Source organism: Mustela nivalis (assembly GCF_964662115.1).
Source record: "Mustela nivalis genome assembly, chromosome: 2".
NCBI classification, from domain to species: Eukaryota; Metazoa; Chordata; class Mammalia; order Carnivora; family Mustelidae; genus Mustela; species Mustela nivalis.
The window spans coordinates 16061653-16085361 of NC_139021.1; the positions used below are offsets into that span (position 1 = coordinate 16061653).

Here is a 23709-nt window from a genome sequence, read left to right on the forward strand (position 1 = left end):
CCTGACCCCGCTAGTTCTGAGCTCTTTCCATGATACCACATCAGGGCAAGGTGTTGAAAGGAAAAGCAGTGCCGTGGGATTTCCTGGCACAATGTGTTATCCGTGCTGCTGAGCATTACAGAAGACCGTTAAGGAGGGCACCTGTACCGCTGGGCACTGGACGCTGTATGTAAGGGAGGAATCACTGAATTCTACACCTGAAACTAATATTGTACTGTATGTTAACTTGCTGGAATGTAAATAAAATAATAATAATAATAACAACAACAACAAAGTAGGAGGGAAAAAAAGAAGTTAATTCTGAGTGAATTTAGGGAAATATCTTCTTGAAAAGAAAATAAAAAGCACACCAGTGTTCTCCAGCTCTTCCCAACTCCAGCTGCCCTGGGACAGGTGTGGTGGGCCGACCTGTGAGCGAGGGACTGTGAGGAGGTGGGGAGAAAGGGAGAATGGAAGGCCCATGATTTCCCTCCATGTCTGCAGGCCTGTCTGGGCTGCTGCCCTTGTGGTCAGACCCACTTAGCCCCGGCTCTCACTCTCCAGTGGCAGAGACTACGATTCCAGCACAGCCCCCTGGCCAATGAAGCCTTTCTGAGAGAAAGAAGCAGAGACAGCCCAGCTCCATGGGCTGTAACTGACTGAGGAGCTCTACCAGGCCAGAGAGATGGCTGTGCCTCCATCAGGATGTGCCTTCCATCAGGAGGCAGAGCATTGCCCGGGGCACCCAGATGTAAATTCCAGATGGTGCTTGGTACTCTGGAGGTCTCTCACAAGGAAGCCTCCAGCCACTGTCTCTGAGCCATCAGAGCCATCACATGGCTGCTGTCACCCAGGAAGGACTTGTTATGTGCTTAAGCACCCTGGCAACAGTGACAGAAAACCCAGTTGCTTTCATCCATCTTCCCAAGCAGGGTGTTCACAGATGAAGCGCTCCCGGATTTTCACTGGAGCTGTCATTAAAGAACTACCAGAAACAGCTCACCATGTTGGACTTCCTGTCCATCTACTCATTCATTCACTCTCCAGATACTTGCCAAGCATCTATCTGCTCGGTACCAGGCCCTGTTCTGGGGATGCCGCATTGGATGGACTAGACCAAGTCCCGGCTCAAAGGGAGCTTACGTTCTCGTGGGGAGCTGAGAGATAGCCAACAAACAAGACACGTACCACGTTATGTCAGAAGCTCTGAAGGAAAGGAAAGCAGGCCAAGGGCCAGACATCGGGGGATGGAGCCTGTGACATCCTCATTCTGTGAGGTCGCAAATAGGGATTCCCCAGACCCCAGGTCGGGGACAGAAGCCCTCTACTTTGCTCGAACATGCAGGATTGAGCCAGCAAATTCTGTCCCCGAGTAACCATTAAAAACACATCAAAGAAAGCATCTGCACATGGAGGGCTTCTGGCAGAGCCTCCGCAATGCCAGGGGCTGGCGGGAATATTCCATCATCCCCTTTTCTGTTTACCATAGCCATAAACAGCATAACAAGGCCAGTCTAACTCACGGCGCTGCGCTGGGAGCACCTAACGAAAAAGAGATTACAAAGCACTTGGCAAAACGAAGTGCTGGTTACAAATATAGCAAGTAATCATAAAAGTTATCTCTGGATCAGAGAAGCAAGGGTAGGCCTCCCCGGCACCATTATTTTAATCATTCTCATTAATCGGAGCAGGCAAGATCGTTTATGGGCTCATTTCTTCTGGAGCGATAAAGTGTTAAGAGGTTCATTCTGGTCAAAGGTCAGAGGGTCCACCGTGATCACAAAAGTGTAAATGAATTTAAATGAGGCTAATGGAGAGTTGCTCTCACCCTCCTTGCTATTCCAGAAAAAAAAAAAGTTAAGTAGAGTTAGGACAGAGCCATTGCTAAAATGATTATCACGGGAGAGACAGAGGAAGCAAATGTGTTCTGAGTGTCAACACATGCTCGTGTAGGCGATGTGCTAAGTGCTGTATATTTTTAGAGGCCAGTGAGAGTCAAGTGTCACGATTGTTTGGTAGGAAAACGGGCATCAGAGAGGTTAACCTACCTGCATAAAGTTACACAGCTTATATGTGACAGAATGTAACCCACGTTTACCTGAATCCAAAGTTAAGAGCAGTTAGGTACACAGACCCACGCAGGGATATAAATGTGTGCCACACACTGCTAGAAGACAAATGAGGCCAGTAAGATTGCTGTGAACTGGAGAACATCTCATGCACCTAAACATGCACAAATGCAATGTGTGTTGAAACACTTTGCAGGAAAACAACACGAGCAGAAGCTGTAATTCAGTCTATTTTTTTCAGGGGTCACCTGCAACATAATCTGATGGAAAAATCCCTTTGAGAGGAGACAAAAGACCAAAGGTATGCCCCCTTCTCCTCCACTCATGAGCTGTGTGAGCTTGAGCAAGTTTCTAAACCTCTCTGGGCTGCCCTTAGCTTGTTTATAAAAGGAAACTTCTCCGTCCAAAGGCAGGAGGCTGAATCTGATGACCATTCAGGTGCCTCTTAAATTTGAGATCTAAGAAAACCATTCTTGGAAAACTATAGGCATGAAAATCACCAGGTACAACCACATTCCTGAAGGGACCAAGGAAAGAATTTAGTGCTTCTGCATGAAGGTTAGTTTGACTGGCTGTTACCACAGGCAGAGGTCAGCTCTCCAGACACACACACATATGCACCACCCCCCCGCCCCCGCAGGAACACAGCAGGAGCAAACACACACAGGACAGCACATCAGGACGCAGAGGCCACTGACCTTCCAAATACTGGGTTCAGTTGTTTGGGGATATATTTGTCCCGGTCTTTGATTTCCGTTTGTCCAAGCCTGACCACAATGTAGGGGTCCGCTTTGCCATCCGGATCAGTGGGGCTGAGATTAAACGCCTGGAGAGAAAGAAAATCCTTTTGGTCCAGTGGTTCCCAGCATGGGCTGCACACTCAGATCACCTGGGATTTTAAAAAATATGGACGCCCGAGTTCCATCCCTAGATTCTAATTTAATTGGCCCTGAGCTTTGGGACTTTCAGCGGCAACCTAGGTGATTCCAGTGTGCAGCTGAGGTTAAGAACCACTGCTTTAGCCTCTCATTTTGTTGCTGAAAGAAATGTTTACAGCTTTGCTCAAGTTGAACTTTCTCTGGAGTCATCTCCCCAGTGGAAAACAGCGCTAGGCACAGAGTAATGAACACTACACTGGACACCAGCCAAAAGGCATGACTCTGGGTTCTAGTCCTATGTCTTGTATGATCTTGGGCAGGCCACGTCTCCTCCCCAAGATCTATCTGTAAAAACACAGAGAGGGGGCCCCGAAGGCCCACCCCGCAACTGATGGGCTCGGAATCCATGACTCCATCAGGCCCGCATTTAGCTGAGTGGTGGTCTGTTTCTCAGAGTGAGGTCTGCTTCCAGACAACCTGGGCCTTAACCCGTCCCAAGGAAACACGTTCTAAGTGAAGGTCCAGGTAGGAGGCTGGTGAAGAATGGTAAGACAGAGAAACTCTGCAGAAATGAGAGCTGAGTGAGGCATGATCGCATTTTTAGGACTCCGTCCTACAGATGGACTACGTGAGTGCACAAAGCTGTGTTTTCAAGGAGGCTCATGAGAGCATGGTTTCCTAGTCATATTTGTAAATGACCCGTATGTCAATTACTTAGGGAGGAACTCAACCCAAAATACCCCTTCCCCGCTTGCTCTCGTCACATCACCCAATTTTATGTGCTCCTCTGCTTATTTCTGTCCTTTCTTAATCTCCACATGCCCCTCAGCTAGTGTGCAATCTTCCTCAGAGCAAGTGTGACATTTGTCTTGTTTATTACATTATCTCTAGGACCTAGAGCAGGGTCTTAATATTTGCTGATCGAATGAATAAACGGGTACTACATTAATTCAAGGAAACACTAGGTGTCTACTACAAAGAAAAGGAACACCCAGTGATTCTTTGAATTAATATAGTACTCATCTGGAAAAGGACCAAATTATACTAAGAGAAAAACAGATCAATGTGTAATGCATGAAGCAAAAGTCTGTTAAGTAAGTACTTACCTGTGGTTGTAAACAAGTATAAAGACAGTTGACTCTTGAAAATGTGGGTTTGAACTGTGCAGGCCCACCTACATGGGGGTGTTTTTCAATAAATACAATAGGGAATTGCAATGTACTTTCTCTTATGATTTTCTTAATATTTTCTGGTCTCTAGGTTACTTTACTGTAAGAATACAGTGTATAATAGAATACAAAACACACGTGTTAATCAACCGGCAATGTTATCAGTAAGGCTTCAAGTCAATAGTAGGCTTATTTGTAGTTAAGTTTGGAGGGAGTCAAAAGTTATATGTGGATTTTCATCTGAAAGGGGGGTTGGTGCCCTCACCCCAGATTGTTCAATGGTCAACTATAGATATGGAGGTATTTACATATTCATAAGAAAAGTAAGTTATCTCTGGGGATAGAATTGCAAAGGTAGGGAGATTTGATCTCTTTCTTGGAATAACTTTTAAGTACTAGTATTTTTTACATTTTTGGATGTTTTATTAAATTAAAACTTTTAAAAAAGATTTTATTTATTTATTTAACACAGAGAGAGTGTGCACAAGCAGGGGGAGCAGCAGGCTGAAGGAAAGGGGGAAGCAGACTCCCTGCTTAGCTGGGAGCCTGTCTCGGGACTCCATCCCAAGATACCAGGATCGTGACCCAAGCCGAAGGCGGATGCTTAACCAGCTAAACCCCCCAAGTACTTCTAAAAAATTTCTAAGTTAACTTATTGGCATTAAAGAATAATTCATCTTTGATTTATGCGTCATTGATGTTTCTAAAAAAGGATATAGGTAATAAGAACAAGGAACTTAGCTTAAAATAAGACTACAACAATCAAATAGGATTATGAAAATCAACTCCAAGGGTAGGATATGAACAAATACATGAACTATAAAGGTTCAGCAGAGATTTGGTTTGAGTGAAAATCAGATGTGGCCCCAGGCTTCCAGGCAATCAGGCCAACAATTTCACCATTCAAGTAGAGTGCTGTCAGCCAAGAAATGGACTCTTAACTACAGAAAACAAATAGATGATCCCCAGAGAGGAGGTGGGTGGGGGGTGGGGAAATAGGTAAGGGGGAATAAGGAATGCACCTGTCATGCTGTGCACCCAGTGATGTGTGGAAGTGTTGAATCCCTGTGTTGTACACCTGAAGCAATATTACCCTGTATGGTCACCAACTGGAATTTAAATAAAAACTTAAAAAATGAAAAAGAAAAAAACTGTAGTGCTCTCATTATCAGAAAATGGGAAACCTAGAGCAGAAAGGATATTTTTCTTGGAAATACATTTGACTTGAAATTTCTGGCTGTGACACTGCAGAGCCATGGGAGAGGACTTCCTAGTGACAGCCGCCCTGCCTGGCCCTGGTTCTGCCCTCTTGCCTGTGAGCTTTCTGCTCCAGGCCTGTTTGGTGTCCAGCTATCAGACAACCACAGAGCAAATGAAGCTGCCCAGAGCCTTCTTATATGCCTGCAAAGTATTTTCCCTAAGTGAAAAGCCAGCAAATGTGCATGTTACCAACCAAACTTCCTACCCCCTGTTATGGACTGCAGTGCATGTCCTCAACATTCTGTGTCCAAGCCCTAACCCTTCATGTATCTGTCTTTGGAGACAGGGTCTTTAGCGAGCTAATTAAGGTGAAATGAGGTTATAAGGGTGGTGCCCTAATCCAAAAGGATGGGTGGCCTTATAAGAAGAGGAAGAGACACCAGGTCTCCTCTCCCTGTCTCTCTCTCTCTCTTTCCCACTCTCCTGCTCTTTCACTCACTCTTGTTATATGTGTGTTGTGTCTGTGCATGTGTGTCTGTGCATGTGTCTATATGCTCACAGAGGTAGGGCCATGTAGGAAAGTGGCCCCTGACAAACCGCGAAGAGAGACCTTACCAGAAGCCAGCTCTGCCGGCAACTTGATCATGGATTTCCAGCCTTCAGAACACTGAGACATAAATGTCTGTCATTCCCCTCACCCAGTCTGTGGTACTTCCTGCTGGCAGCCTGAGCAGATGAAGACAGTCCCCAGGGTCAACAAGGGTGGCTTACCGCAACAATGTACACCCTGATCAGGACTTTGACGGGGTGGTTGGGTGGAACCCCTTGCTGGATTCTCAGCTGCCCACTGTCCTCAATGCTGGAATCCGTGGGGCTCTTGTAGATGCAGAAGGAGCCCTGGAATGGCAAAGCTTGACCCAGTGAAACAAGATGGCCATATGCCCCACCAAAAGCCCTATAAGGCAGAGTGCCCGGGAAATGAGCAGAGCCTGGGACCCAGTAGGACCTGGGCTGGCACCACCCTTGTGTCTGGGTGTCCTCAGGCAGTTTACATAACCTGCTTGCATCTGAGTTTCTCCACGGTATGTCACTGAATCGGTGTCGGTACAGTAACAGCTCACAAGGCTCTTAGGTGACGAATGTGGATAGGAGCATCTGATGGGATACTGAGGACCTTTAATACACGGGGAGCTGAGCTGGTGCTTTCCCCCACGATGTCCTTCAAACCTTCTGCAGTATTCCTATTTTCAGATGCTGCCAGAGTCCAGTCCAAAATCATGATGCTAGTTAGTGTTACAATATCAGAGAGGGGCCAACTGCAATCCCTGTGCTATTTCCAACACACCACCCTGCACCAAATGACCCAGTGCACAGCAGGTCAGAGTAAGTGACAACCACTGCTTGTTGATGGTGACACCAAGAGTCTGCCAGTATCAATGGTGTTGTTTGATTCATTTAATCAAGCAGCTGGTAGGTCTGCATAGATCATCTATTTGGTAGGTCAGAGGTACGAAAGCAAAATAAAATTCAGTGATCCTATTAGGTAACAGCTCTGTCTCCTTATATCCCATCAGCCTGAGTTCCAACTCACTTCATTGACCACAAGCCTGGTCAAAAGACCAGGGAAGACTTTGTGGGGTTCAAGAGAGGCTCTTGCATAGAGACTAAGGAATTTTCTTACACACAACCCACACCACAATCTCACTAACAGAACTGAGTCATATTGAGCATTTACAGATAGGAGAGCCAAATAAAAGGGTTAACTTTGGAACTTGCCTTAAACTTCCCTATGACGCGGTCCCCATCAAGGCCATGGCCATCCTCCGTAGACTTGCCTCTGAGAAGCTCAAAGGTTTTCACCCAGTCTTCAAAATTGTTGAATTCACTCTCAAGATCACCGTCATATATCTTTAGGGAGAAGAGAGAAGAGAATGCTCAGAGGAAGGAAGGCCCAGGATTGATTTAATGAGAAATGCCAAGAGTCTCCCAAACCAGCCTTGATATACACCCACTGGAAAAATCTATGAGGACCCTATTCACTTATTTTTGGCAAAATAAAGCATATGATTGACTCAGCATTCCTAGAACTAAGTACTACTCTGAAATTCATAACATCTTTTGGATAAACTTTGAAGTTCCAAAAAGTATAGCTAAACCAAAATTTTTAAAAATATATTATTAATAAGAGAAAGTTTTTTATAGTAAATTGATACCATTTGGTTATTGGATCCAGACTAAAATATTTTGAGGACATTCATATCAATAAATGTCCACTAAGCATCTCATGCTTAACACATATGAAATGATGGAATATTTGTTTTTATTATCATGCTTATAGACATGAATTCTCCACATGCGAAGTTATAACATGTGTACTTTAGAAATGCAAAATTGAATTGAGTTTTATGTCTGGTAATAGAATTAAATCACTTATGCAAATTTCCTATCAAAATTACTTATCTAAATTTCTTATATGTAATTTTCATATTCCCAATTTTCATATCCATAAATATGCCTCTACTAATAGCCTCTAACTAATGTTAAGATGGGTCTGATGGAGCTGACTTTAGTGACAATTAGAACTTCTGCTACTTGGGGGCATCTGGGTGGCTCAGTTAGTTAACCAGCCAACTCTTGACTTGACTTGAGGTCATGATCTCAGGGTCCTGGGACAGAGCCCCACTTTGGGCTCCATGGTCAGTAGGGAGTCTTCTTGGGGATTCTCTACCCTTCTACCCCTCCCCCCATTCATGTGTCTCACTCTCTCTCAAATAAATGTTAAAAAAAAGACCTCCTGCTATTTTGATAATATTTTGAGCATGATGATGTGAAGCTCTGAGAGGTGAGTCAGGGGGAACTCATCCACTGCAAATTACCTTGCTGGATCCAGGCTAACCAATGCAAGTTATGCCCTTTCTTAATAGGAGGACATAGACAATAGAAAAGTAGCAAGCTCCATTTTCTTGGCTTACATGCTTGTTAAGGTTCATTTCTCTGCATCAGCGATTATAATGAAGACAAAGTAAGTTAGTTCAGACAAAGGCATTACTAGGATTGACTGAAGCACAAACAGAACCTGCTTCCGTAGCTTCCCACCCCATCCGTGGCCAACATGGCGGTGTCCACACACCTGCAAGGTAGCCAGGTTGGGGATTTCATCTTCTTTGGATTTCGTCTTGAGCATCTTGTTCTTCTTCTTTGGCCCATCTATATTTACCACCACCTCATCTGGTTTCACCTCTGTGGATATTTAGTGGAAATTGTTAGACTTTTCAGTGCTGTTGAGATGAGAAGAAACAAAGTCAAGCTCCCTCTTTCCCTTTGCTCCTGCATATGTCAGGACTTTCATTTTCAAAAATAAATAGTAACATGCTGCATGATGGGAGGAGATGCCACTCGTGGAGCAATGAAGTAACAACAGATACCCAGGGCCAGACATTGTGCTGACCTGTCCTGGTGTAGGTAAGAATTCATTAAACTAGACACAGAGATGGAAAGAAGGAAGGGAGTTGCCCATTCATCCAACTGGCTAAGAACAGGCCCAAGATGGACAGACCCCAAAACTTGGAGTTACATTTCCTCTCAGATCTGCTTAGGGACTTGAGATTCATCTAGTTCGGCAACCTGAGGCTCAGCTATGTTAAGGGTCTTGCACCAATTCACAAATGTTATTAGAGAGATTACTTGGGAATTTTCCAGGAGCTGTCTCTAGGAAAACACTGTCTGAGACAGACCTTGGGCTCTGCTCTTTTCCAGAACATAAACTTGAACTAGCTAATCAATCTCTTTATACCTCTGTTTCACGATCCGCAAAGTGAAGATACTGTTGCTAATGTCATGAGGCTGGTCTTGAGATTAAATTTGCCAATAAGGAGGGGTCTGAGGAACTGAGTGAGCCTAGTTCTGGTTCTCCTACTTCTTTGGTATCACCTGAAACAGCACTCACCACTTGCTGTCACTGTTGATTTTAGGTGAAAACCTACAGTTGGCCTGAATCCAGTCTGTGGTCATTTCAAATCCCTGGCCTCTTTCATTTGAACTTCTGCCAAGCCAGATCTACCTGATCCTCATAAACCAAGTTAGGAACCTAAAACCCGGGTCACCTCTATTAAACTTCACCATACTGGATCTGCCCATCATGCCAGCTTTCTCCTACTTTTGTTCTTCTCTTTCTACACCAAGACAGGAGCCAGAGTTCCAGCACTAACTGGGTTCAGAAGACCTGAGATCTGGTCCCAGTCCAGCTCAAATCATCTATGTGACCTTTTTAGAGTGTTGTCATGCTTGTGAACTTGTTCCTCATGTAGGAAATGAGGGAGTGGAGCACTAGTATGCCTCCTGCTTCCTTTTAATATTTTCTTGCCCCATTCTTAAATAACTTACCTGCATTGCCTCTTTTCTCCTTGGGATTGCTCTCCTTTTCCTTTGAGAAAAGAAGGAGATAAGATTATTGACCCTACCATGCCTCATTTATGAGTCCTGACAGCCAACAATTCCAATCCCATCATCTCAGCCTTCTGCATTCTCGGAGATGACATTTTAAAAGACTATGCAAACTGTGTCCAAGAAGCCTCTAAGCAAAGCCTCACTGATAGACTGGGGATCCGCCTGTAGCAAGATATCTTGCTATAGAATAGGCATCCCAAGGAAAGTACCAGCAAGCAGCAGATTTCCCTGCCCTCCATGCACAACCCCCTCTCAGCCACTACCTCTCTTCCCTACTTTCCCATCTCCCTAGAACGTCACCCAATCAGCACCATGAGTTCTATCTGCTGGAACTCTGGATCATTGCACCCTGGATTGTTGGGTCTTTGGGTTGATACTAAGGTCTGGGGAGGTTAAGTAGAGCAAGGGGAAAGGACTGAGCCCTCACTGGGAGTGGTAATGTCTGCTTTAGGAGGGAGTTTGGAGGCAGAGACTGCCATTTGGTGAAGAAACTATGGTCTTAACAAATGAAAGAATCAGAAGAGTTTCTATGCAATTAAGTGTGATACCACATGACTAATTTTCCTTTCTTTGTTTACTCAAGGACGAGAAGTTTTACCAAATTCAGTCACTGAGATTTTACCTGAATTTCTTTACCACTTTCCAGTGGTTCTCCAGTTTTGTAACTCAATCCCTTTCTTACTCTGTGTGCATGAGGCCCTGGTCCGGCAACCTGTTCATTATTTCTATTTGCAAAGGCCAACTCCTCTGCCTTCCCATATGAACTTAGAATCCTGCTGGAGACCTGGGGCCCTTTGATCTGGGTATCTCCAGGTGCACCTGAAGCCCCCATTGCTACATCCATCTATCCAGAGACCCACTTTCTCATGGGTGGATCTTTCAGATTCTGACAGAGGCCAGATCTCTAGATGCCATGTTGGACTGAACATCCTTCCAGCATTTATAATAGAGTCTGTGTCCTAGGGTCCTCTCCAGCTAGAGGCTGAAGATTTTTCAATTCTGGAAACTTCCAGGCTTTGAATCTTTCTGCAGTTAACAGAACCCCACCTGAGTAGGGCCTAACTATAGTAGAACCTAGAAGGGGATTGCAGGGGTGGGGGACAGTGTTGTGGAGGCTGCTGTGTTTTCTCATCCAATCCCTTGACTGTCACAGCCAGGAGACACTCTACCTTCTGTGCTTTCTTCACGGAGGCATAATATTTGGACCACCAGTCAATGACGTTTTCAGCAGATTCATCCGCTATGGTCCTCTTTCTCCTTTTGGTCGACCTTCGAGTAGGTTTCCTGGCATCCTGGCAAGGGATGAGGGATGGATTATCAGGGAGGCCTCAGGGATCTGTCTGCCGGTGACCGGCTGGTCTCCGGAGAAGGGAGCACCCAGGTCCCTTTGGAAGCAGATGAGGAGGGTGTGAGCAGTTTTTGAAGCTGCAGCTCTCTATACCACTTCCATAAACAACACTTTAGCCATCGACCCATCCATTCGCTCATTTATTCAGCAAACATTTACTATTATTTAAAGACACAGATGTGAGGTGCTGTGCCTGACACTGGGGGTGTAAGGGGAATGAGAATCAATCCCCACACTGGGGAAGTTTCGTTCAGTAGAGGAGACAGGCAGGAGGCATGATACAGTGTGCTATGGCAGAAAAGGCATTCGTGGACAAGCAATTAATATAAATTTTGTGATTCTCATTTTCCTCCACTGGGGACAATCCTATCTGGTTATGTCACTGTTGTGAGGATTAAGTGATATAATGTAGATAATTTCTTTTTAGCATTAATTTCTGATCTGAATGGGTGCAAGTCAATGACACCAATAACATAAGCAGGAGAGGGAGGGAGAGGAGAGGCTGTGATACATGAACATCATAGAGGAGGAATTTGGGGAGATGACAGTGGTCCCATGACAGACTCATCATGTACTCATCATCTGTGTGCTCTCAGACATCTCTGGGAGCAGCTATAACAGTCCAGGTGCTCCGTCAAGAGCAAGGACTACGGAGATCTGTAAAGAATCATCTGTGACCTGGTGGGGCCCACAGTTTTATGGTGGCAACCACACTGAAGCTAGGAATTCTAACAGGAAGTGGCAGGTGCATGGCTGGTGAGATGCAGAGAAGTCCTTGAGGAGCCATAGAGGGTCACACTAAGAATAGATAAGATAGGAACAGCCTACAAGTATCCACTAATCTGCCTTACTCTGTGTTTTATTTCAGCTTTCACCATGTTCTGGGCAGACAGTCCCTCAAGATTTTTAAAAAACTGACCTCTTCTTTATCAGTTGATACACCAGGATTTTGCACTGAAATTTAAGACTTAGAAAGATTCATCACATTCATGCTTTATGGTTCTTTTTGTAATTGTCCATCTTGCCTTCCAGAATCCCAGCTAAAGATAAGAAGTCCCATTTCTCTTTAGATGCCACAGAACATGTCTTGTTGTTGTTGTCTTATTTGTCCTCATACAAAATAGATACTAATTATTTGTGGAACAGGTCTAGATAAAGAAACAGTTGTCTTTCCAAGCTAATGAATTGCAAAGTGTTTCTGTTCAATTGAATATGGCTGTCACAGTTGGCTAGAACTTGAATTTCATATACGTTGGCTTATCTGATTCTATAGCGATGCTGTGAAGTGGGTATCAGTATATTCATTCTACAGATGAGGAAACGGATGCTCAGAAATGAGAAGTTGCTTGGTCCCAGTCACAGAGCTGGTAGGTGGGAGGATTAATATCTAGAGCCTCCAGTGCAAAGCTTTGTAGATATGAAGAGAGGTTACATTCTGACCTTAGCTTTACCATCTTTGGGTGGCTCCTGGGCTACAGGTTTGGCTTCAGGCTCAAGCATAGGAGATGAGTCAGGGATCTCAACTACACTGCTTAGTTGAGTCTGGGAAGAGTCAGGTACCACTGTGGGAGGTGGCTCAACATCCACATAGATGTGATCTGTTTGTGGTTCCTGGGAGGAGCCAAGGGATCCAGAGGGCTCGGTGGCTATTGGCAAATCTGAAAGAGTTGAAATTGGAAGTACATCAGGTCGGGAAACTGGGCTGCAAAACAGGGTGGTCACTTCAGAGACCCAGTACTGGGCATCAGACAGATCTGGACTCAGATACGGCAAGTTCTTAATATCTCCGACAAAATGATGGTGAAGAAAACCCCATCTCACTAAGGGATAAGTGAGAGCATGATGTAAGCCTTCTAGTGCATAATCAGGAATCAATAAAAGCTTGTACTTATTATTGATCCTTCAGAGCCATTTTAAATTACTGTGGTCATAAGGAAAATGCGTATCAAGGTTTAGGGCATAGGTCCTCTGTGCGGATTAACTTTTCCCAATCCCAGTTAACTCAGGGAAACGTCGGAGGCTCCTGAGGTCTGTGAGCTCCCAGCTGCAGGCTAGATTCTGGACACACGACCTCATGTGCTCACTGGGGATCAGGGGTAGGTTCCTGGACTTTGTGAAATTTCTAACTGGATTTTTGATCCAATGGAAAGGTAAAATCACTGTCCCTTCTTGCCAAGAGTCCTCTCCTCTCCATTTTGTGCGGCAGAAGCCCTTAGAAACATCTCTCAGCTGGGAGACCCCATGGGGTTTTCTGTCCCCAGTTGCGGACTTTGCAACAGCAAAGTTAACTCCATAAACACCTAATAGGCATCTACTCTGTGCTGGGCACAGAGATGGAGAGATAAGCAGGTCAGAATAGAAAGCTCAGAAATAGAGTAAAGCTATATAGCTACTTGATTTATGAAAAAGCTGGCAGCATAAAACAGTGGGGGATAATAAACTCTTTGGGGGGAAAAATGAGGTACTCTATGGAAAAAAATGTAGCAGGATCCCTATCTTAAACCATCTACAAACACAGATGACTGTAGATCTAAATGTGAAAGTAAAAAACATAACACTAATAGAACAAAATGTGAAACAACATTTTTTGTGACCAAGAATTGAGAAACAGTTTTATAACAAAACTCTGAAAGAACAAACCATAAAGTCTGAAATTCAGATTGATATGATTACATTAAAATTAAAGATTTCTCTTCAGAGATGGGGATCACAGGGAGGTTAGCAGTTATCAGATTAGGAGAAGATATAATCTATAGGATATAGACGTCTAGAATATACAAAAAAGAAAATTTAAAAAAACACACATAGAACTTGAGCAAGGGATGTGAGTAGGCAAATCACAGAAGGGAAATCAAGGTGGCATAAGCATACGAAGAGATGTGTAAATTCAATAGTCATCAGAGACAACCAAGCTAAAATAAAAATGAGATACTACTATCAAAAGAAATGAAATCTTGCCATTTGCGACAACATGGATGGAACTAGAGCGTATCATGCTTAGTGAGATACTACTTTATATAGGGAAAAGTGGCAAAAACCAAACCAAAACAAAACAAAAACTCAAAAAGTTGGGTAATAGTAGGAGGTATTGAGGAAAAAGAAAATGGTACTCCACACATAGTTAATGGTAGGAATGTAAACTGGTGTAGACTGGGGTAGACTGGGGTAAACCAGTGCAGCTCTCTAGAGCGCCCTCTAGTAGTACTCTGCAGAATTACATGTGCGTGTTCTCTGGGAGCCAGTAATCTCACTCCTGGGTGTATATTACAAAGAAAATTCCATGCAGAATCCTCCCTTGGGCAGTGCTCACAAGGATATTCATAACAGCATCATTTGTGGAAGTGGGGAGGACAGCCTAGGAATACAGCATGAGGGTAAAGGAAAAGCAAAGTGGGGTAGATCTAAAGGTGGTTACCTTTAGATTGCACACAGCAATTTGGATAGATCTTAAGCGTAGCTTTGAGCACAAGAGTAGGAAACCAAATGAAGATTATAGCATCATATATATGTCATTTAAACAGATTGAATTTTACAAAGAGAGACAGTGTGGGCCCTGTAGTGGCTAAGGGGAAGAAGTAGGGATGGGGAGTAAGGAACAGGAGGGCAGTCAGTATGAGAAAGAAGCCTTGACCAGACCAGAGATGACTACACAGCATGAACAGAGAAGTGCAGTTAACTCCACTCTGTTCCTGAGATCCAAAAGGGAACAAATCAAAATAACATCAAACAAAGAAAAACATCAGCAAGTAGAGGCGGAAGGAAGCTGGAGTCATATTCATGGAAGCCTTCTTAGAGGAGCTGACCCTAATGTCAGTCTTAGAGTCAGAATCCAGCAGCTCAAGAAGCTGAAGGGGTTGCAGGAGAAATTCTTCAGGAAGCTCCACTTGACCATGGGGCACCCTCTTCCTGTGGGTTCCCCTAGCAGGCCCTGCAGGCACGACAGCTTTGTAGTCTGAAGCTCCAGAATCTAGAAGGGGCTTCCTACCTTGCTCGACTTGGGTTCCAACCACCTGGCAGGTGAGGACCAGGGGCTCCTTGGATTTGCACAAAAACTGCTTCAAGCAGTTGATGGTGTAGGTGCCCACCAGGGTGCTCCTCCCGAAAGCTCGCCAGTCCACCACACAGATGCTCAGGGGCGGGTGCAGAAGCTCATTCTCAGGCAGCTCCTGGGAAGAGAGGCAAGGGTGAAAAGGGGAGTGCTGCCTGGGCTGAACCCAACTGCTGGTACCCTGCTGACCTCTTTAGGGACAGGAGCAAAGCAAGCCAGGTTCCCATCCTCCCTCTGTCCCTGCCTTGTCATTCTGTCCCTCCAGGTCACCCCTGCAGTTGACCAGAAGTCTGGGGCATTGCCTTCCAAGCCAGGGAATAAGTAGCTATAATATGAGGCATGACACTAATAAGTCATCCTACGTGTAAATTGCAAAAATCATAGACTGCCTCAACTGAACACTGTCCAAGTCCAAGACAGAAAATAGATGAAAGTGGATACATTAAAAATGGAGCTGAGGGTAAGGGGCCAGTATCTTCCCTCTCATGTTCCCTGGTGGCCCCAGAGACTCAACAATGCCCAGTGTAACAGGTTTGCGAACATCATACACATTCTTTAATTCCACTTTCTGCTAATTTAGGAGATGTATCCATTGGAACTGACAGCGTTGCATAAAGCAAGCTTTCTTCAGTTAGTTCCAGATCAGAACACAAAAATGTGTGTTGAAATATTAAAATAAACAGAAGCTCAGGTGTCAAAAAAAATCACTTTAGAAACATAAGGTTGCATGTAAGCCACTGACATGCTACATATAAATAATTTTTTAAAAAATCTAATCACTAAAGTAAGTTTCATTTTAGGTCAGTGGTTCACAAACTTTAGCATGCATCAGAATCACCTGAAGGTCTTGTTAAGCCAGAGGGGTCTGGGCCCCAACACCTAGCAGTTTCTGATTTGGCAGAACTGGGGCAGAGCCTGAGAATCTGCATTTCTAACAAGTTCCCAGAAGAAGTTAATGCTGATGAATTGGGGGCCAAATTTTGGGAACCTTTGTCCACTTGCTTTGATTTACAGAACCTTTAAAAACAAGACAACCCAACAGCAATAACTAAAGTCTGTTTTGTCCCATTCTGAGATTCTCACTTTTCACCCAAATACACTGTTTTTTGTTGTAGATAAGGGACACCCAAAACTCAAAAGCATTTCCCCAAGCCAAGTGAATGAGGGAGGGCATCTCATCTGTGGAAATGAAGGGGATGAGTGTACAGGAGAAACAGAGTCTGTACCACTTCAAAAGCATCTGCCTGGACACTGAAGTTCGGGTTGTTCTTGTAGCTCTGGATCACACAAGACTTGACTCCTCGTCCTCCACACTCAATGAGGACCTGAGGGCGATCCACAGAGAGTAGCTGCACCTTCTTCATTTCTCGAACTCCCCAGAAGAGGACCTGATGAAAGGACCAGCAGAGCGTGATCACTCAGAGACCCAGGGAGCAGCAGACATGCGGGCCCTGGTGTGGGTGTGGCAAGTCAAATGTGCTGCCAGTGAGCTAAAGAATGTTCTTCTGGAATGGGACCATGCAACTCCCTGAGGGCCCCGTCCTATCAGCTATGCCTAAGTTCCACCCTGCAACCCCCTCAGACAATGCAGGCAGGTGTGGCAGTGCACCATTGCCCTTAGCCCCAAAGAATAACTCAGTCTTCGCCTGCACCATACCTCCACTCGGTATTTACTCAGCACTGGCCGAATGTTGGCAGGAACTGGGTAGATCTGGGCGACATCTGGTGGGTCAATGGGAGGGAGCCCTTGCAGCCCAGACGAAGGGACCTACCAAACAGAACAAGTGCTCATTAGAAGGTGGGGGAGAGGCAAGGAAGACCAGTGCCGCCAAGCAACCACCTCATCCATAGGACATCCACTTAACAAAACTAATGTTTCCAGCTTAAATTATAGCTAAGACAGTGCATTTTACCACACTTAATGATTTATTCATTGACAAATATTGATTCACTGATACATTCACAAGGGTAACCAACACTTAGTAAGCACTTACAATGTATCACAAAGTTAATAGCTTAATAAGCTTTCAGTAAGCTCACAATACAGAGGAGAAGAAAAGACAAGCGGGTCCTCACAAGCTGAGGACTTGTGAGGTCCCCACACTGGAATGACAGCAGAGGCATGGAGAAGGGCTCTGATCTGGTTCTGAGCTCTGAGGCTTAGCTACACCCCCATTACTCGCTACAACAAAAGAGATTTGTATTTATTTTTTAAAATATTTTTTAAAATTTATTTGAGTCAGAGAAAACATGAGTAGGATGGGGGGTAGGAGCTGAGGGCAATGGACAAGCAGACTCCATGCTGAGCACAGAGTCCAATGCAGAGCTCAATCCCAGGACCCTGGGATCATGACCTGAACTGAAGACAGACGCTTAACTGACTGAGCCACCCAGGTGCCCCAAGAGATTTGTGTTTATTCAAATAGAGATTACATTTTCATTAGTGAAACAGAAACAAAGTCTTTAGAAGACAGACCTCCAGAATGAAAAGATATCATTTTCTGGTCATTTGGAAGATACAGAAACAGCAGGAGGATAATTCCTGTGCCTCACTGAAATCTCATACAAAGGGTTTGGCAAGTCTACAAAGGCCACCCCACACTGCCTTCAAGGCCTGGCTCACTGTGCACATCTTCCAAAAAGCTGTCCCTGATTTGACCCCAATCACTGTGGTGGTTCTCCTACACTTCGGTCCCTGGAATGTAGTGTGTCCTCTCTTGGAAGCTTGATGCAGAAATTAGGGGTCTGAGTCCAGAAACCAGGCCCCAATGTGTGACTCTGTATGAGTCCCTTCCCCACTTTGGGCCCCAAATATTGGGCCAGATGACCTCTCAAGCCTTTTGAGAGCAAGATGCACTGGGCACGTCTGTCTGACTTAACCAGGAGGAAGCTCTGTTTACTTCATTCATTCTCTAAGCCCCTCAAGCAGTTTTCCAGTCCAGTGGATTCTTTATAAATGTTTATTGGCTGACTGACACATTAGCTCCATATGCTCAAAAAAAGCTTAATTGCTCCTCAAAACAGGCAAAGCACAAACATATCACCATTTCATTTTCACAAACATCTTCTAGCAGGCAATGACAGATGCGGTTAAGCTAATTACAGAAAAGCTCAGACAAAGAAGACAGCAGATGCTTTGAACACCAAAGAGCTGGAGACAATGAAGATGCAGAACCAGATCAGATAAAGGCTCTGGAAACCAAGAGGACACACGCTCAGTACTGCCCTGCCTGAGCAATTCAGTTTGCCAAACCTCGCCTCCCTGAGAAAGCTAACTGCTCCTCTAGCTCTGGAGGGAAATCCACAAAACAGCTATGGTCATGGCACAGATTGGTGCCCTTGGTTGGACTTTTATAAAAGTACCACATATTTCTTCATTCTGGGGCCACCAGGAAATGTCCTGAAAAAACTTTGTCCCATGGTGCCTGACAGATGCCATTGAACTCAACTCAGACCCTGAAGGGCTCTGTGTCGTGGTGGAGGCTGAATGATTGCTCCCAGCCAAGAGTAGACATTTACACAGGGAAATGGGTCAGCTGCTAGCTTACAGATATGCCTGGTGTGTAGTTACTTGGCACACGGACCAGAAGAAGATAAAGAACAGTTACAAAGGCAGGAGGGTAAGCATCAGAGGTGGGTCAAATAGGTTGGTCCAAAAGCCAATTGCTCTAAAATCCCAGTGGAGACAATAGATCAGGACCTCAAAGGAGGTCCAGATGCAGGGCCAGGATGAGGACCTAGGGTACAAAATTTAGAGAGGTGCCACTCTCAGGGTCATGCATGACTCTACTCCCATGCCTGCTCATCTGAAAATTTACTAATGCTCAGAAGTCTTTTGCATCCTCTGTGTCCCTAAGCCCATCACTTACATTTGTGTTACCCCTCTTCTTTGGTGCCATGGGTAGCACAACCCAGGGCTCCATTGCTTGCTAGTTGAAAATTTGCTCAGTGTCTCTGAGTCTCAGTTCTGTCATTTGTAAAGTGAAGATCAAGATATCTAATTCATTGGATGCTGTGAAGAATGGCCGAGACAGTATGCAAGTCACCTGGCACACTTTCTAGCACATGTAAGTTCCCTAGGAGTAAGTGTCTACTGGAGGCAGAAAGGTAGAAACTCCACTTCTCGCCATCTTGGATTCAGGTGAGCTAGGATTGCTAGTGCCCCAAACTACCTCAGAAGCAAATTTAAATCCTCTCACAAGGAAAACATTACCACCCTACATTCATATTTTGTCTACATATTTTTGTGAATGAGCGAGACATGTTTGAAAATACTGTATTGAGAGTCTACTATGTGTGTCTATGATTGTTGGCTTCCATGTGTGACATGGAGATGAATCTCACACCCCACTTCCAATCCATCAGCCAATCCTGTGGACTCTACCAGAATACTTTTCCTTGGCTACACTCTTGATCCAAGTTCCAGTTCTCCAATCTGGATTACCTGAAAAGCCTCCCAGTTGACTTCCTTGTATCCCCTTTGTTTCTCTCCTTGGGCTCCTTTAGTGTATACCCAATATATCATCCATGATTTTCAACATAAGTCAGACATTAGGCTCAAAATCTTCTCTTGGCTTCTCATCTTTTATAGAATAAAAGCCAAACTCCTTACAGTGCCCCACATAATCTTTTTTCCTCTGACTCAATCTATACTATGCTCTAGACACACTGGTGTCCTTGCTGGTCCTTGAACACGCTAGGCATACCCAGGCCTCGGGGCCTGGAATTTGCTACTCCTGCTGCATCGAAAGCTCTGTGCCCAGATACCAGCACGGTCAACTCACTTCTTCCCTTCAGGTCTTGACTTCAATACCACTTTCTCAGTGAGGCCTCCCTCAAATGTCAACCTGCCCCCTCCCCCAACACACACATGTCCACTCCACATCTCACAGGGCATTACCTTTTCTTCTTAGAGTGTATCACACCACTGTTCCATTATAATTTACATAGTAAACTCTGATCTTCTCCTCATTAGAATATAAGTTTCAGGAGGGTGGGAAGTTTTGCCTGTTTTATTTACTGATGAATTCTTTTTATTTTTTAAAAGATTTTATTTATTTTTTTTTATTTGAGAGAGAGAGCACTAGTGGGTGGGAGGGGTAGAAGGAGAAGCAGGCTTCCCGCTGAGTAGGGAGCCTGCCTTGGGGCTTGATCCCAAGACTCCAGGATTGTGAGCAAGCCCGAGGCAGATGTTTAACTGATTGAGCCACCCAGGCACCCCTCACTGATGAATTCTTAAGAATATGCCTGACACAGTGTACACTCAATGATATTTGTTTGACTGCATGAGTGAATGAGTGAAATAGTCCCACCTTAAAAAAACTGCCTTCAAAAATCTTCCCTGCTGCCATATTTCTCTTCAGGAGCCTTGCATTGGCCTCTTTCCTGGTCTTCTAGCTTCTTGCCCTTTTCTTGTTCACGTCATCCCTCCACATTCCTTCCAGAAGACAAGCCGGCCCACTCCACTCTCCTCCTCTTCTTACCCTGCTTCTTACCTCCAGAAACATTCCTCTGCACCAGTACTAGGCAGAGAGAGGGCCCGCTGGCTTGGGTACGAAAGGGAAGAGGAGACAATGCATTCTGTCTGGACACAGAAGAGCAGAGTTACTAAATCCTTCTGAGACAGAGAAGCATTTCAGTAATGGAGGTGGAGAGGCTGAAGCAAATCGGACACAGATGAAAACTGAGAGCAGCTGGTGACAAATGAAGGCATTTTCCAGGTCTTGTCTTCTCAGCACGTAAAAGATCCACATACTAAGATTGTCACGCTGATGATCAAATTACTTTTTGAACAAGCAATCAAACGAGAAGTCCTAATGAAACCCTAATGAATTCTATCTCCTGGGCTGCTCACCTCTGACAATTAACGCTGCTGTCAGGAAGATCTCTGGGTACCCTAAGCAGTGAGGGGGGGAAGGGGGAGGGGGGACACTCAGCATGGAGGGTGGGGGGAGGGCGTGCTCTCAGCAGTGGAGGGAGGAGGTCAGGGGAGACCGTCAGTGTAGAAGGAAAGAGGGAGAGAGAGGAGGGGGTCCCTCAGTATGAAGGGAGTGGGGTGGGGTACTCTCAGCTTAAAGGGAGGAAGGGGGATCCTTAGGTTGAAGGGAGGGAGGGGTACCCTCAGCAGTGGATTGGGGGTGAGGGGGCACTCTCAGCGTGGAGGGAGAGAAGACCATGGAATCCAGAGAGCCATCCCTTAGGAAGCCTGTAGGCACCAGTCACCCAGCCCCTCACTGCGGGACTAGGGGACTCAGGATCAGAGGGGGCAGGCAGCTTCCTGTGGCTAAAGAGCAGCTGATTGAATCCCAGTCAGTCAGCCCTGAGCCCCAGCTTCCTGACGCGTGAAACGGGAGCCTTGCCCTAGACGTAGTTTTCCCAACCAGCGGTTCTTCTACCACATTGATCATCTGTACTATTACCCAGCGAACATTTTTATCAGGTATCATTTTGTTTTTAAAAAGGGAACTATGAGGGGCGCCTGGGTGGCTCAGTGGGTTAAGCCGCTGCCTTCGGCTCAGGTCATGATCTCAGGGTCCTGGGATCGAGTCCTGCATCGGGCTCTCTGCTCAGCAGGGAGCCTGCTTCCCTGTCTCTCTCTCTGCCTGCCTCTCCATCTACTTGTGATTTCTCTCTGTCAAATAAATAAATAAAATCTTTAAAAAAAAAAAATAATAAAAAATAAAAAGGGAACTATGTTGCCAAGTAAAGGAGGATCACTTGCCAGAAATGAAAAGCAACTTTAGAAAGAAGACCACTGAAAAGCAAATTGGATTATGGAAGGTGAAGCATTTCTTAAGCTTTCTTTGCCCTATCTTTGGACTGGTGTTCCAAGAAGCACACTTTGGGGAAAGGTTCCTATTCTCGATATTGACCTTCTTTAAAGGCACTCTCAGATTCCCTGCCCCTTTACACTTTCCAGCCTCTCAGCCATCAGGGGAATCGATCAGTATAGCTGGATTCTGGGCCCTGGCCTGCCATGTTAAGCAAGTCATTACTTCTCTGTTACCCGTTCAATTTCTTCACCTTTAATAATAGGTTGGGCCAGACATTTTGCTCTAATACTCTATGGCATACTGCCACTGCTAATAACATAGGTAGTATTTGTTGACTGTCTATTCCAAGGCAGGCACTTTCGGTAGACTGATCTCATCCCTGTTTGGCAGGTGAAACAGATTAGGTAGCTCCTGCAAGGTCACACACTGTAAGTCTGTAAGTGGTGGAAATGAGATCCACACCCATGAGTTCTGACTCTGTCACCTTCCTCTCCCTCCTTCCTATGTGTCAGGAGTGCTTGCCTTCTAGTTTCTCTACCAAGTGAATTTTTTTAAAAATGGGGTATCTGAGAAACAGGCTTACCTGGAGAGAGGAATTGATTGGATCCAAACATAAAGTGCCTCCTGCCTCAGTGAACGCAGTGGTCTCTGATGCAGACCCTACCTTGGTCACCTCTTTTCCCACATCCATGTCCCATTTGGTTTTCTACTGGACAGTCAGAGAGTCTCTGTTTCCCTCCCCAGTATCCTGTCTCTGCTTTCTAGAAAAGTCTTCTGAGGCACACGTTCAGAAATTCCCCTGTGTCTTAATGGGACCGATTAAGAGCTCCCCATCTTCAGGAAACTGCGTGATGCAGTGTAAGAAGCAAACAGCTTTAAAGGTCTCAGTTCAGCTCTGAGCTGCAGGGTGAGGTAGGTCAGTCAACTGCACCAAACCTTGGTTTACAATCTGGAAAATGGGAATCATTTTGAGGGAGGTCTGTGTGATGAAAGTTATGTGAGCCAGCAAGCGTCATGCATGGCATGTGCCACAAGTTTGCTCCCTTCTTCCCCCATAGCTTCTCACGGCCTGTGTGAGCTCCAGGACATGCACACAGGGCTGCTCAGGCACTGCTGACCAAACCCACAAGCTCTTTCATCCTGGGGCTCTGTCCTACAGCACAGGGGCTCTAGAAATAGCCTGGGTCACCTGAACTCTGAAGTGGCAGTTCCCATATCCCGAGAAGGAGACATCTCCAGACCCAGGGCAGCAGGCAGCGACCGAGTACAGCTCATGGAGTGTACTTCCAGCGAGGCCGCATCTCTGGCCAGGAAGACGAGGTGGATTCTAATGCGGATGACACTTCCGGTCTGCTTACCTGTAGCAGTTCGAACACAGCAAGGAGGTCCCCTCCGGAGAGGCTCCCACAAAAGATGGGGTGATAGGAGAGCCTGGGTGGCTCATAGTCCTGGTCAGCCAGATGTACAACAGGAGCAACCACGGTGGCACCCAAATATTCTGGCTTCCCCTAGGGCAGAGAAGAAAGGAATTTGTCCCTGATGGTTACCTACCTTGTACTGACCTGCGTCAGTGCACTTTTAAAAGTAATCGTGACAAAACTGTCCGCTTCCGTCTCCCTCTTGTTGCTAACTCCCTCTCTTCTTCGGCCAAGCACCTTTATCCTGACCAAGGCGGGGCGTGGAGGGGGCGTGCAGAGGAATGCCTGTGGGCTCCCAAGGAAAACTTCCAGGCCCAAGGCTTTTAGGGGTTATCTCTTTTCTCAACATACAGAGCTCAATGGAATTAAGTGAAAATAATC

At 45.4% G+C, this 23709-nt stretch overlaps 1 protein-coding gene across 1 annotated transcript in view; it reads right to left on the reverse strand.

Annotated features, from left to right (window-relative positions):
- FER1L6 (fer-1 like family member 6) overlaps positions 1–23709 on the reverse strand; it is a 160588-nt gene that overhangs the window by 28237 nt on the left and 108642 nt on the right. The window contains exons 22-32 of the mRNA XM_082721744.1: positions 23269–23418; positions 16795–16905; positions 16364–16525; positions 15075–15255; positions 12530–12747; positions 10911–11033; positions 9679–9718; positions 8426–8535; positions 7072–7203; positions 6067–6192; positions 2747–2874 (exon numbers count right to left, since the gene is read on the reverse strand). Of these exons, the coding sequence (XP_082577870.1) occupies positions 2747–2874; positions 6067–6192; positions 7072–7203; positions 8426–8535; positions 9679–9718; positions 10911–11033; positions 12530–12747; positions 15075–15255; positions 16364–16525; positions 16795–16905; positions 23269–23418 (1481 nt within the window). The remainder of the gene's footprint in view (positions 1–2746; positions 2875–6066; positions 6193–7071; positions 7204–8425; positions 8536–9678; positions 9719–10910; positions 11034–12529; positions 12748–15074; positions 15256–16363; positions 16526–16794; positions 16906–23268; positions 23419–23709) is intronic.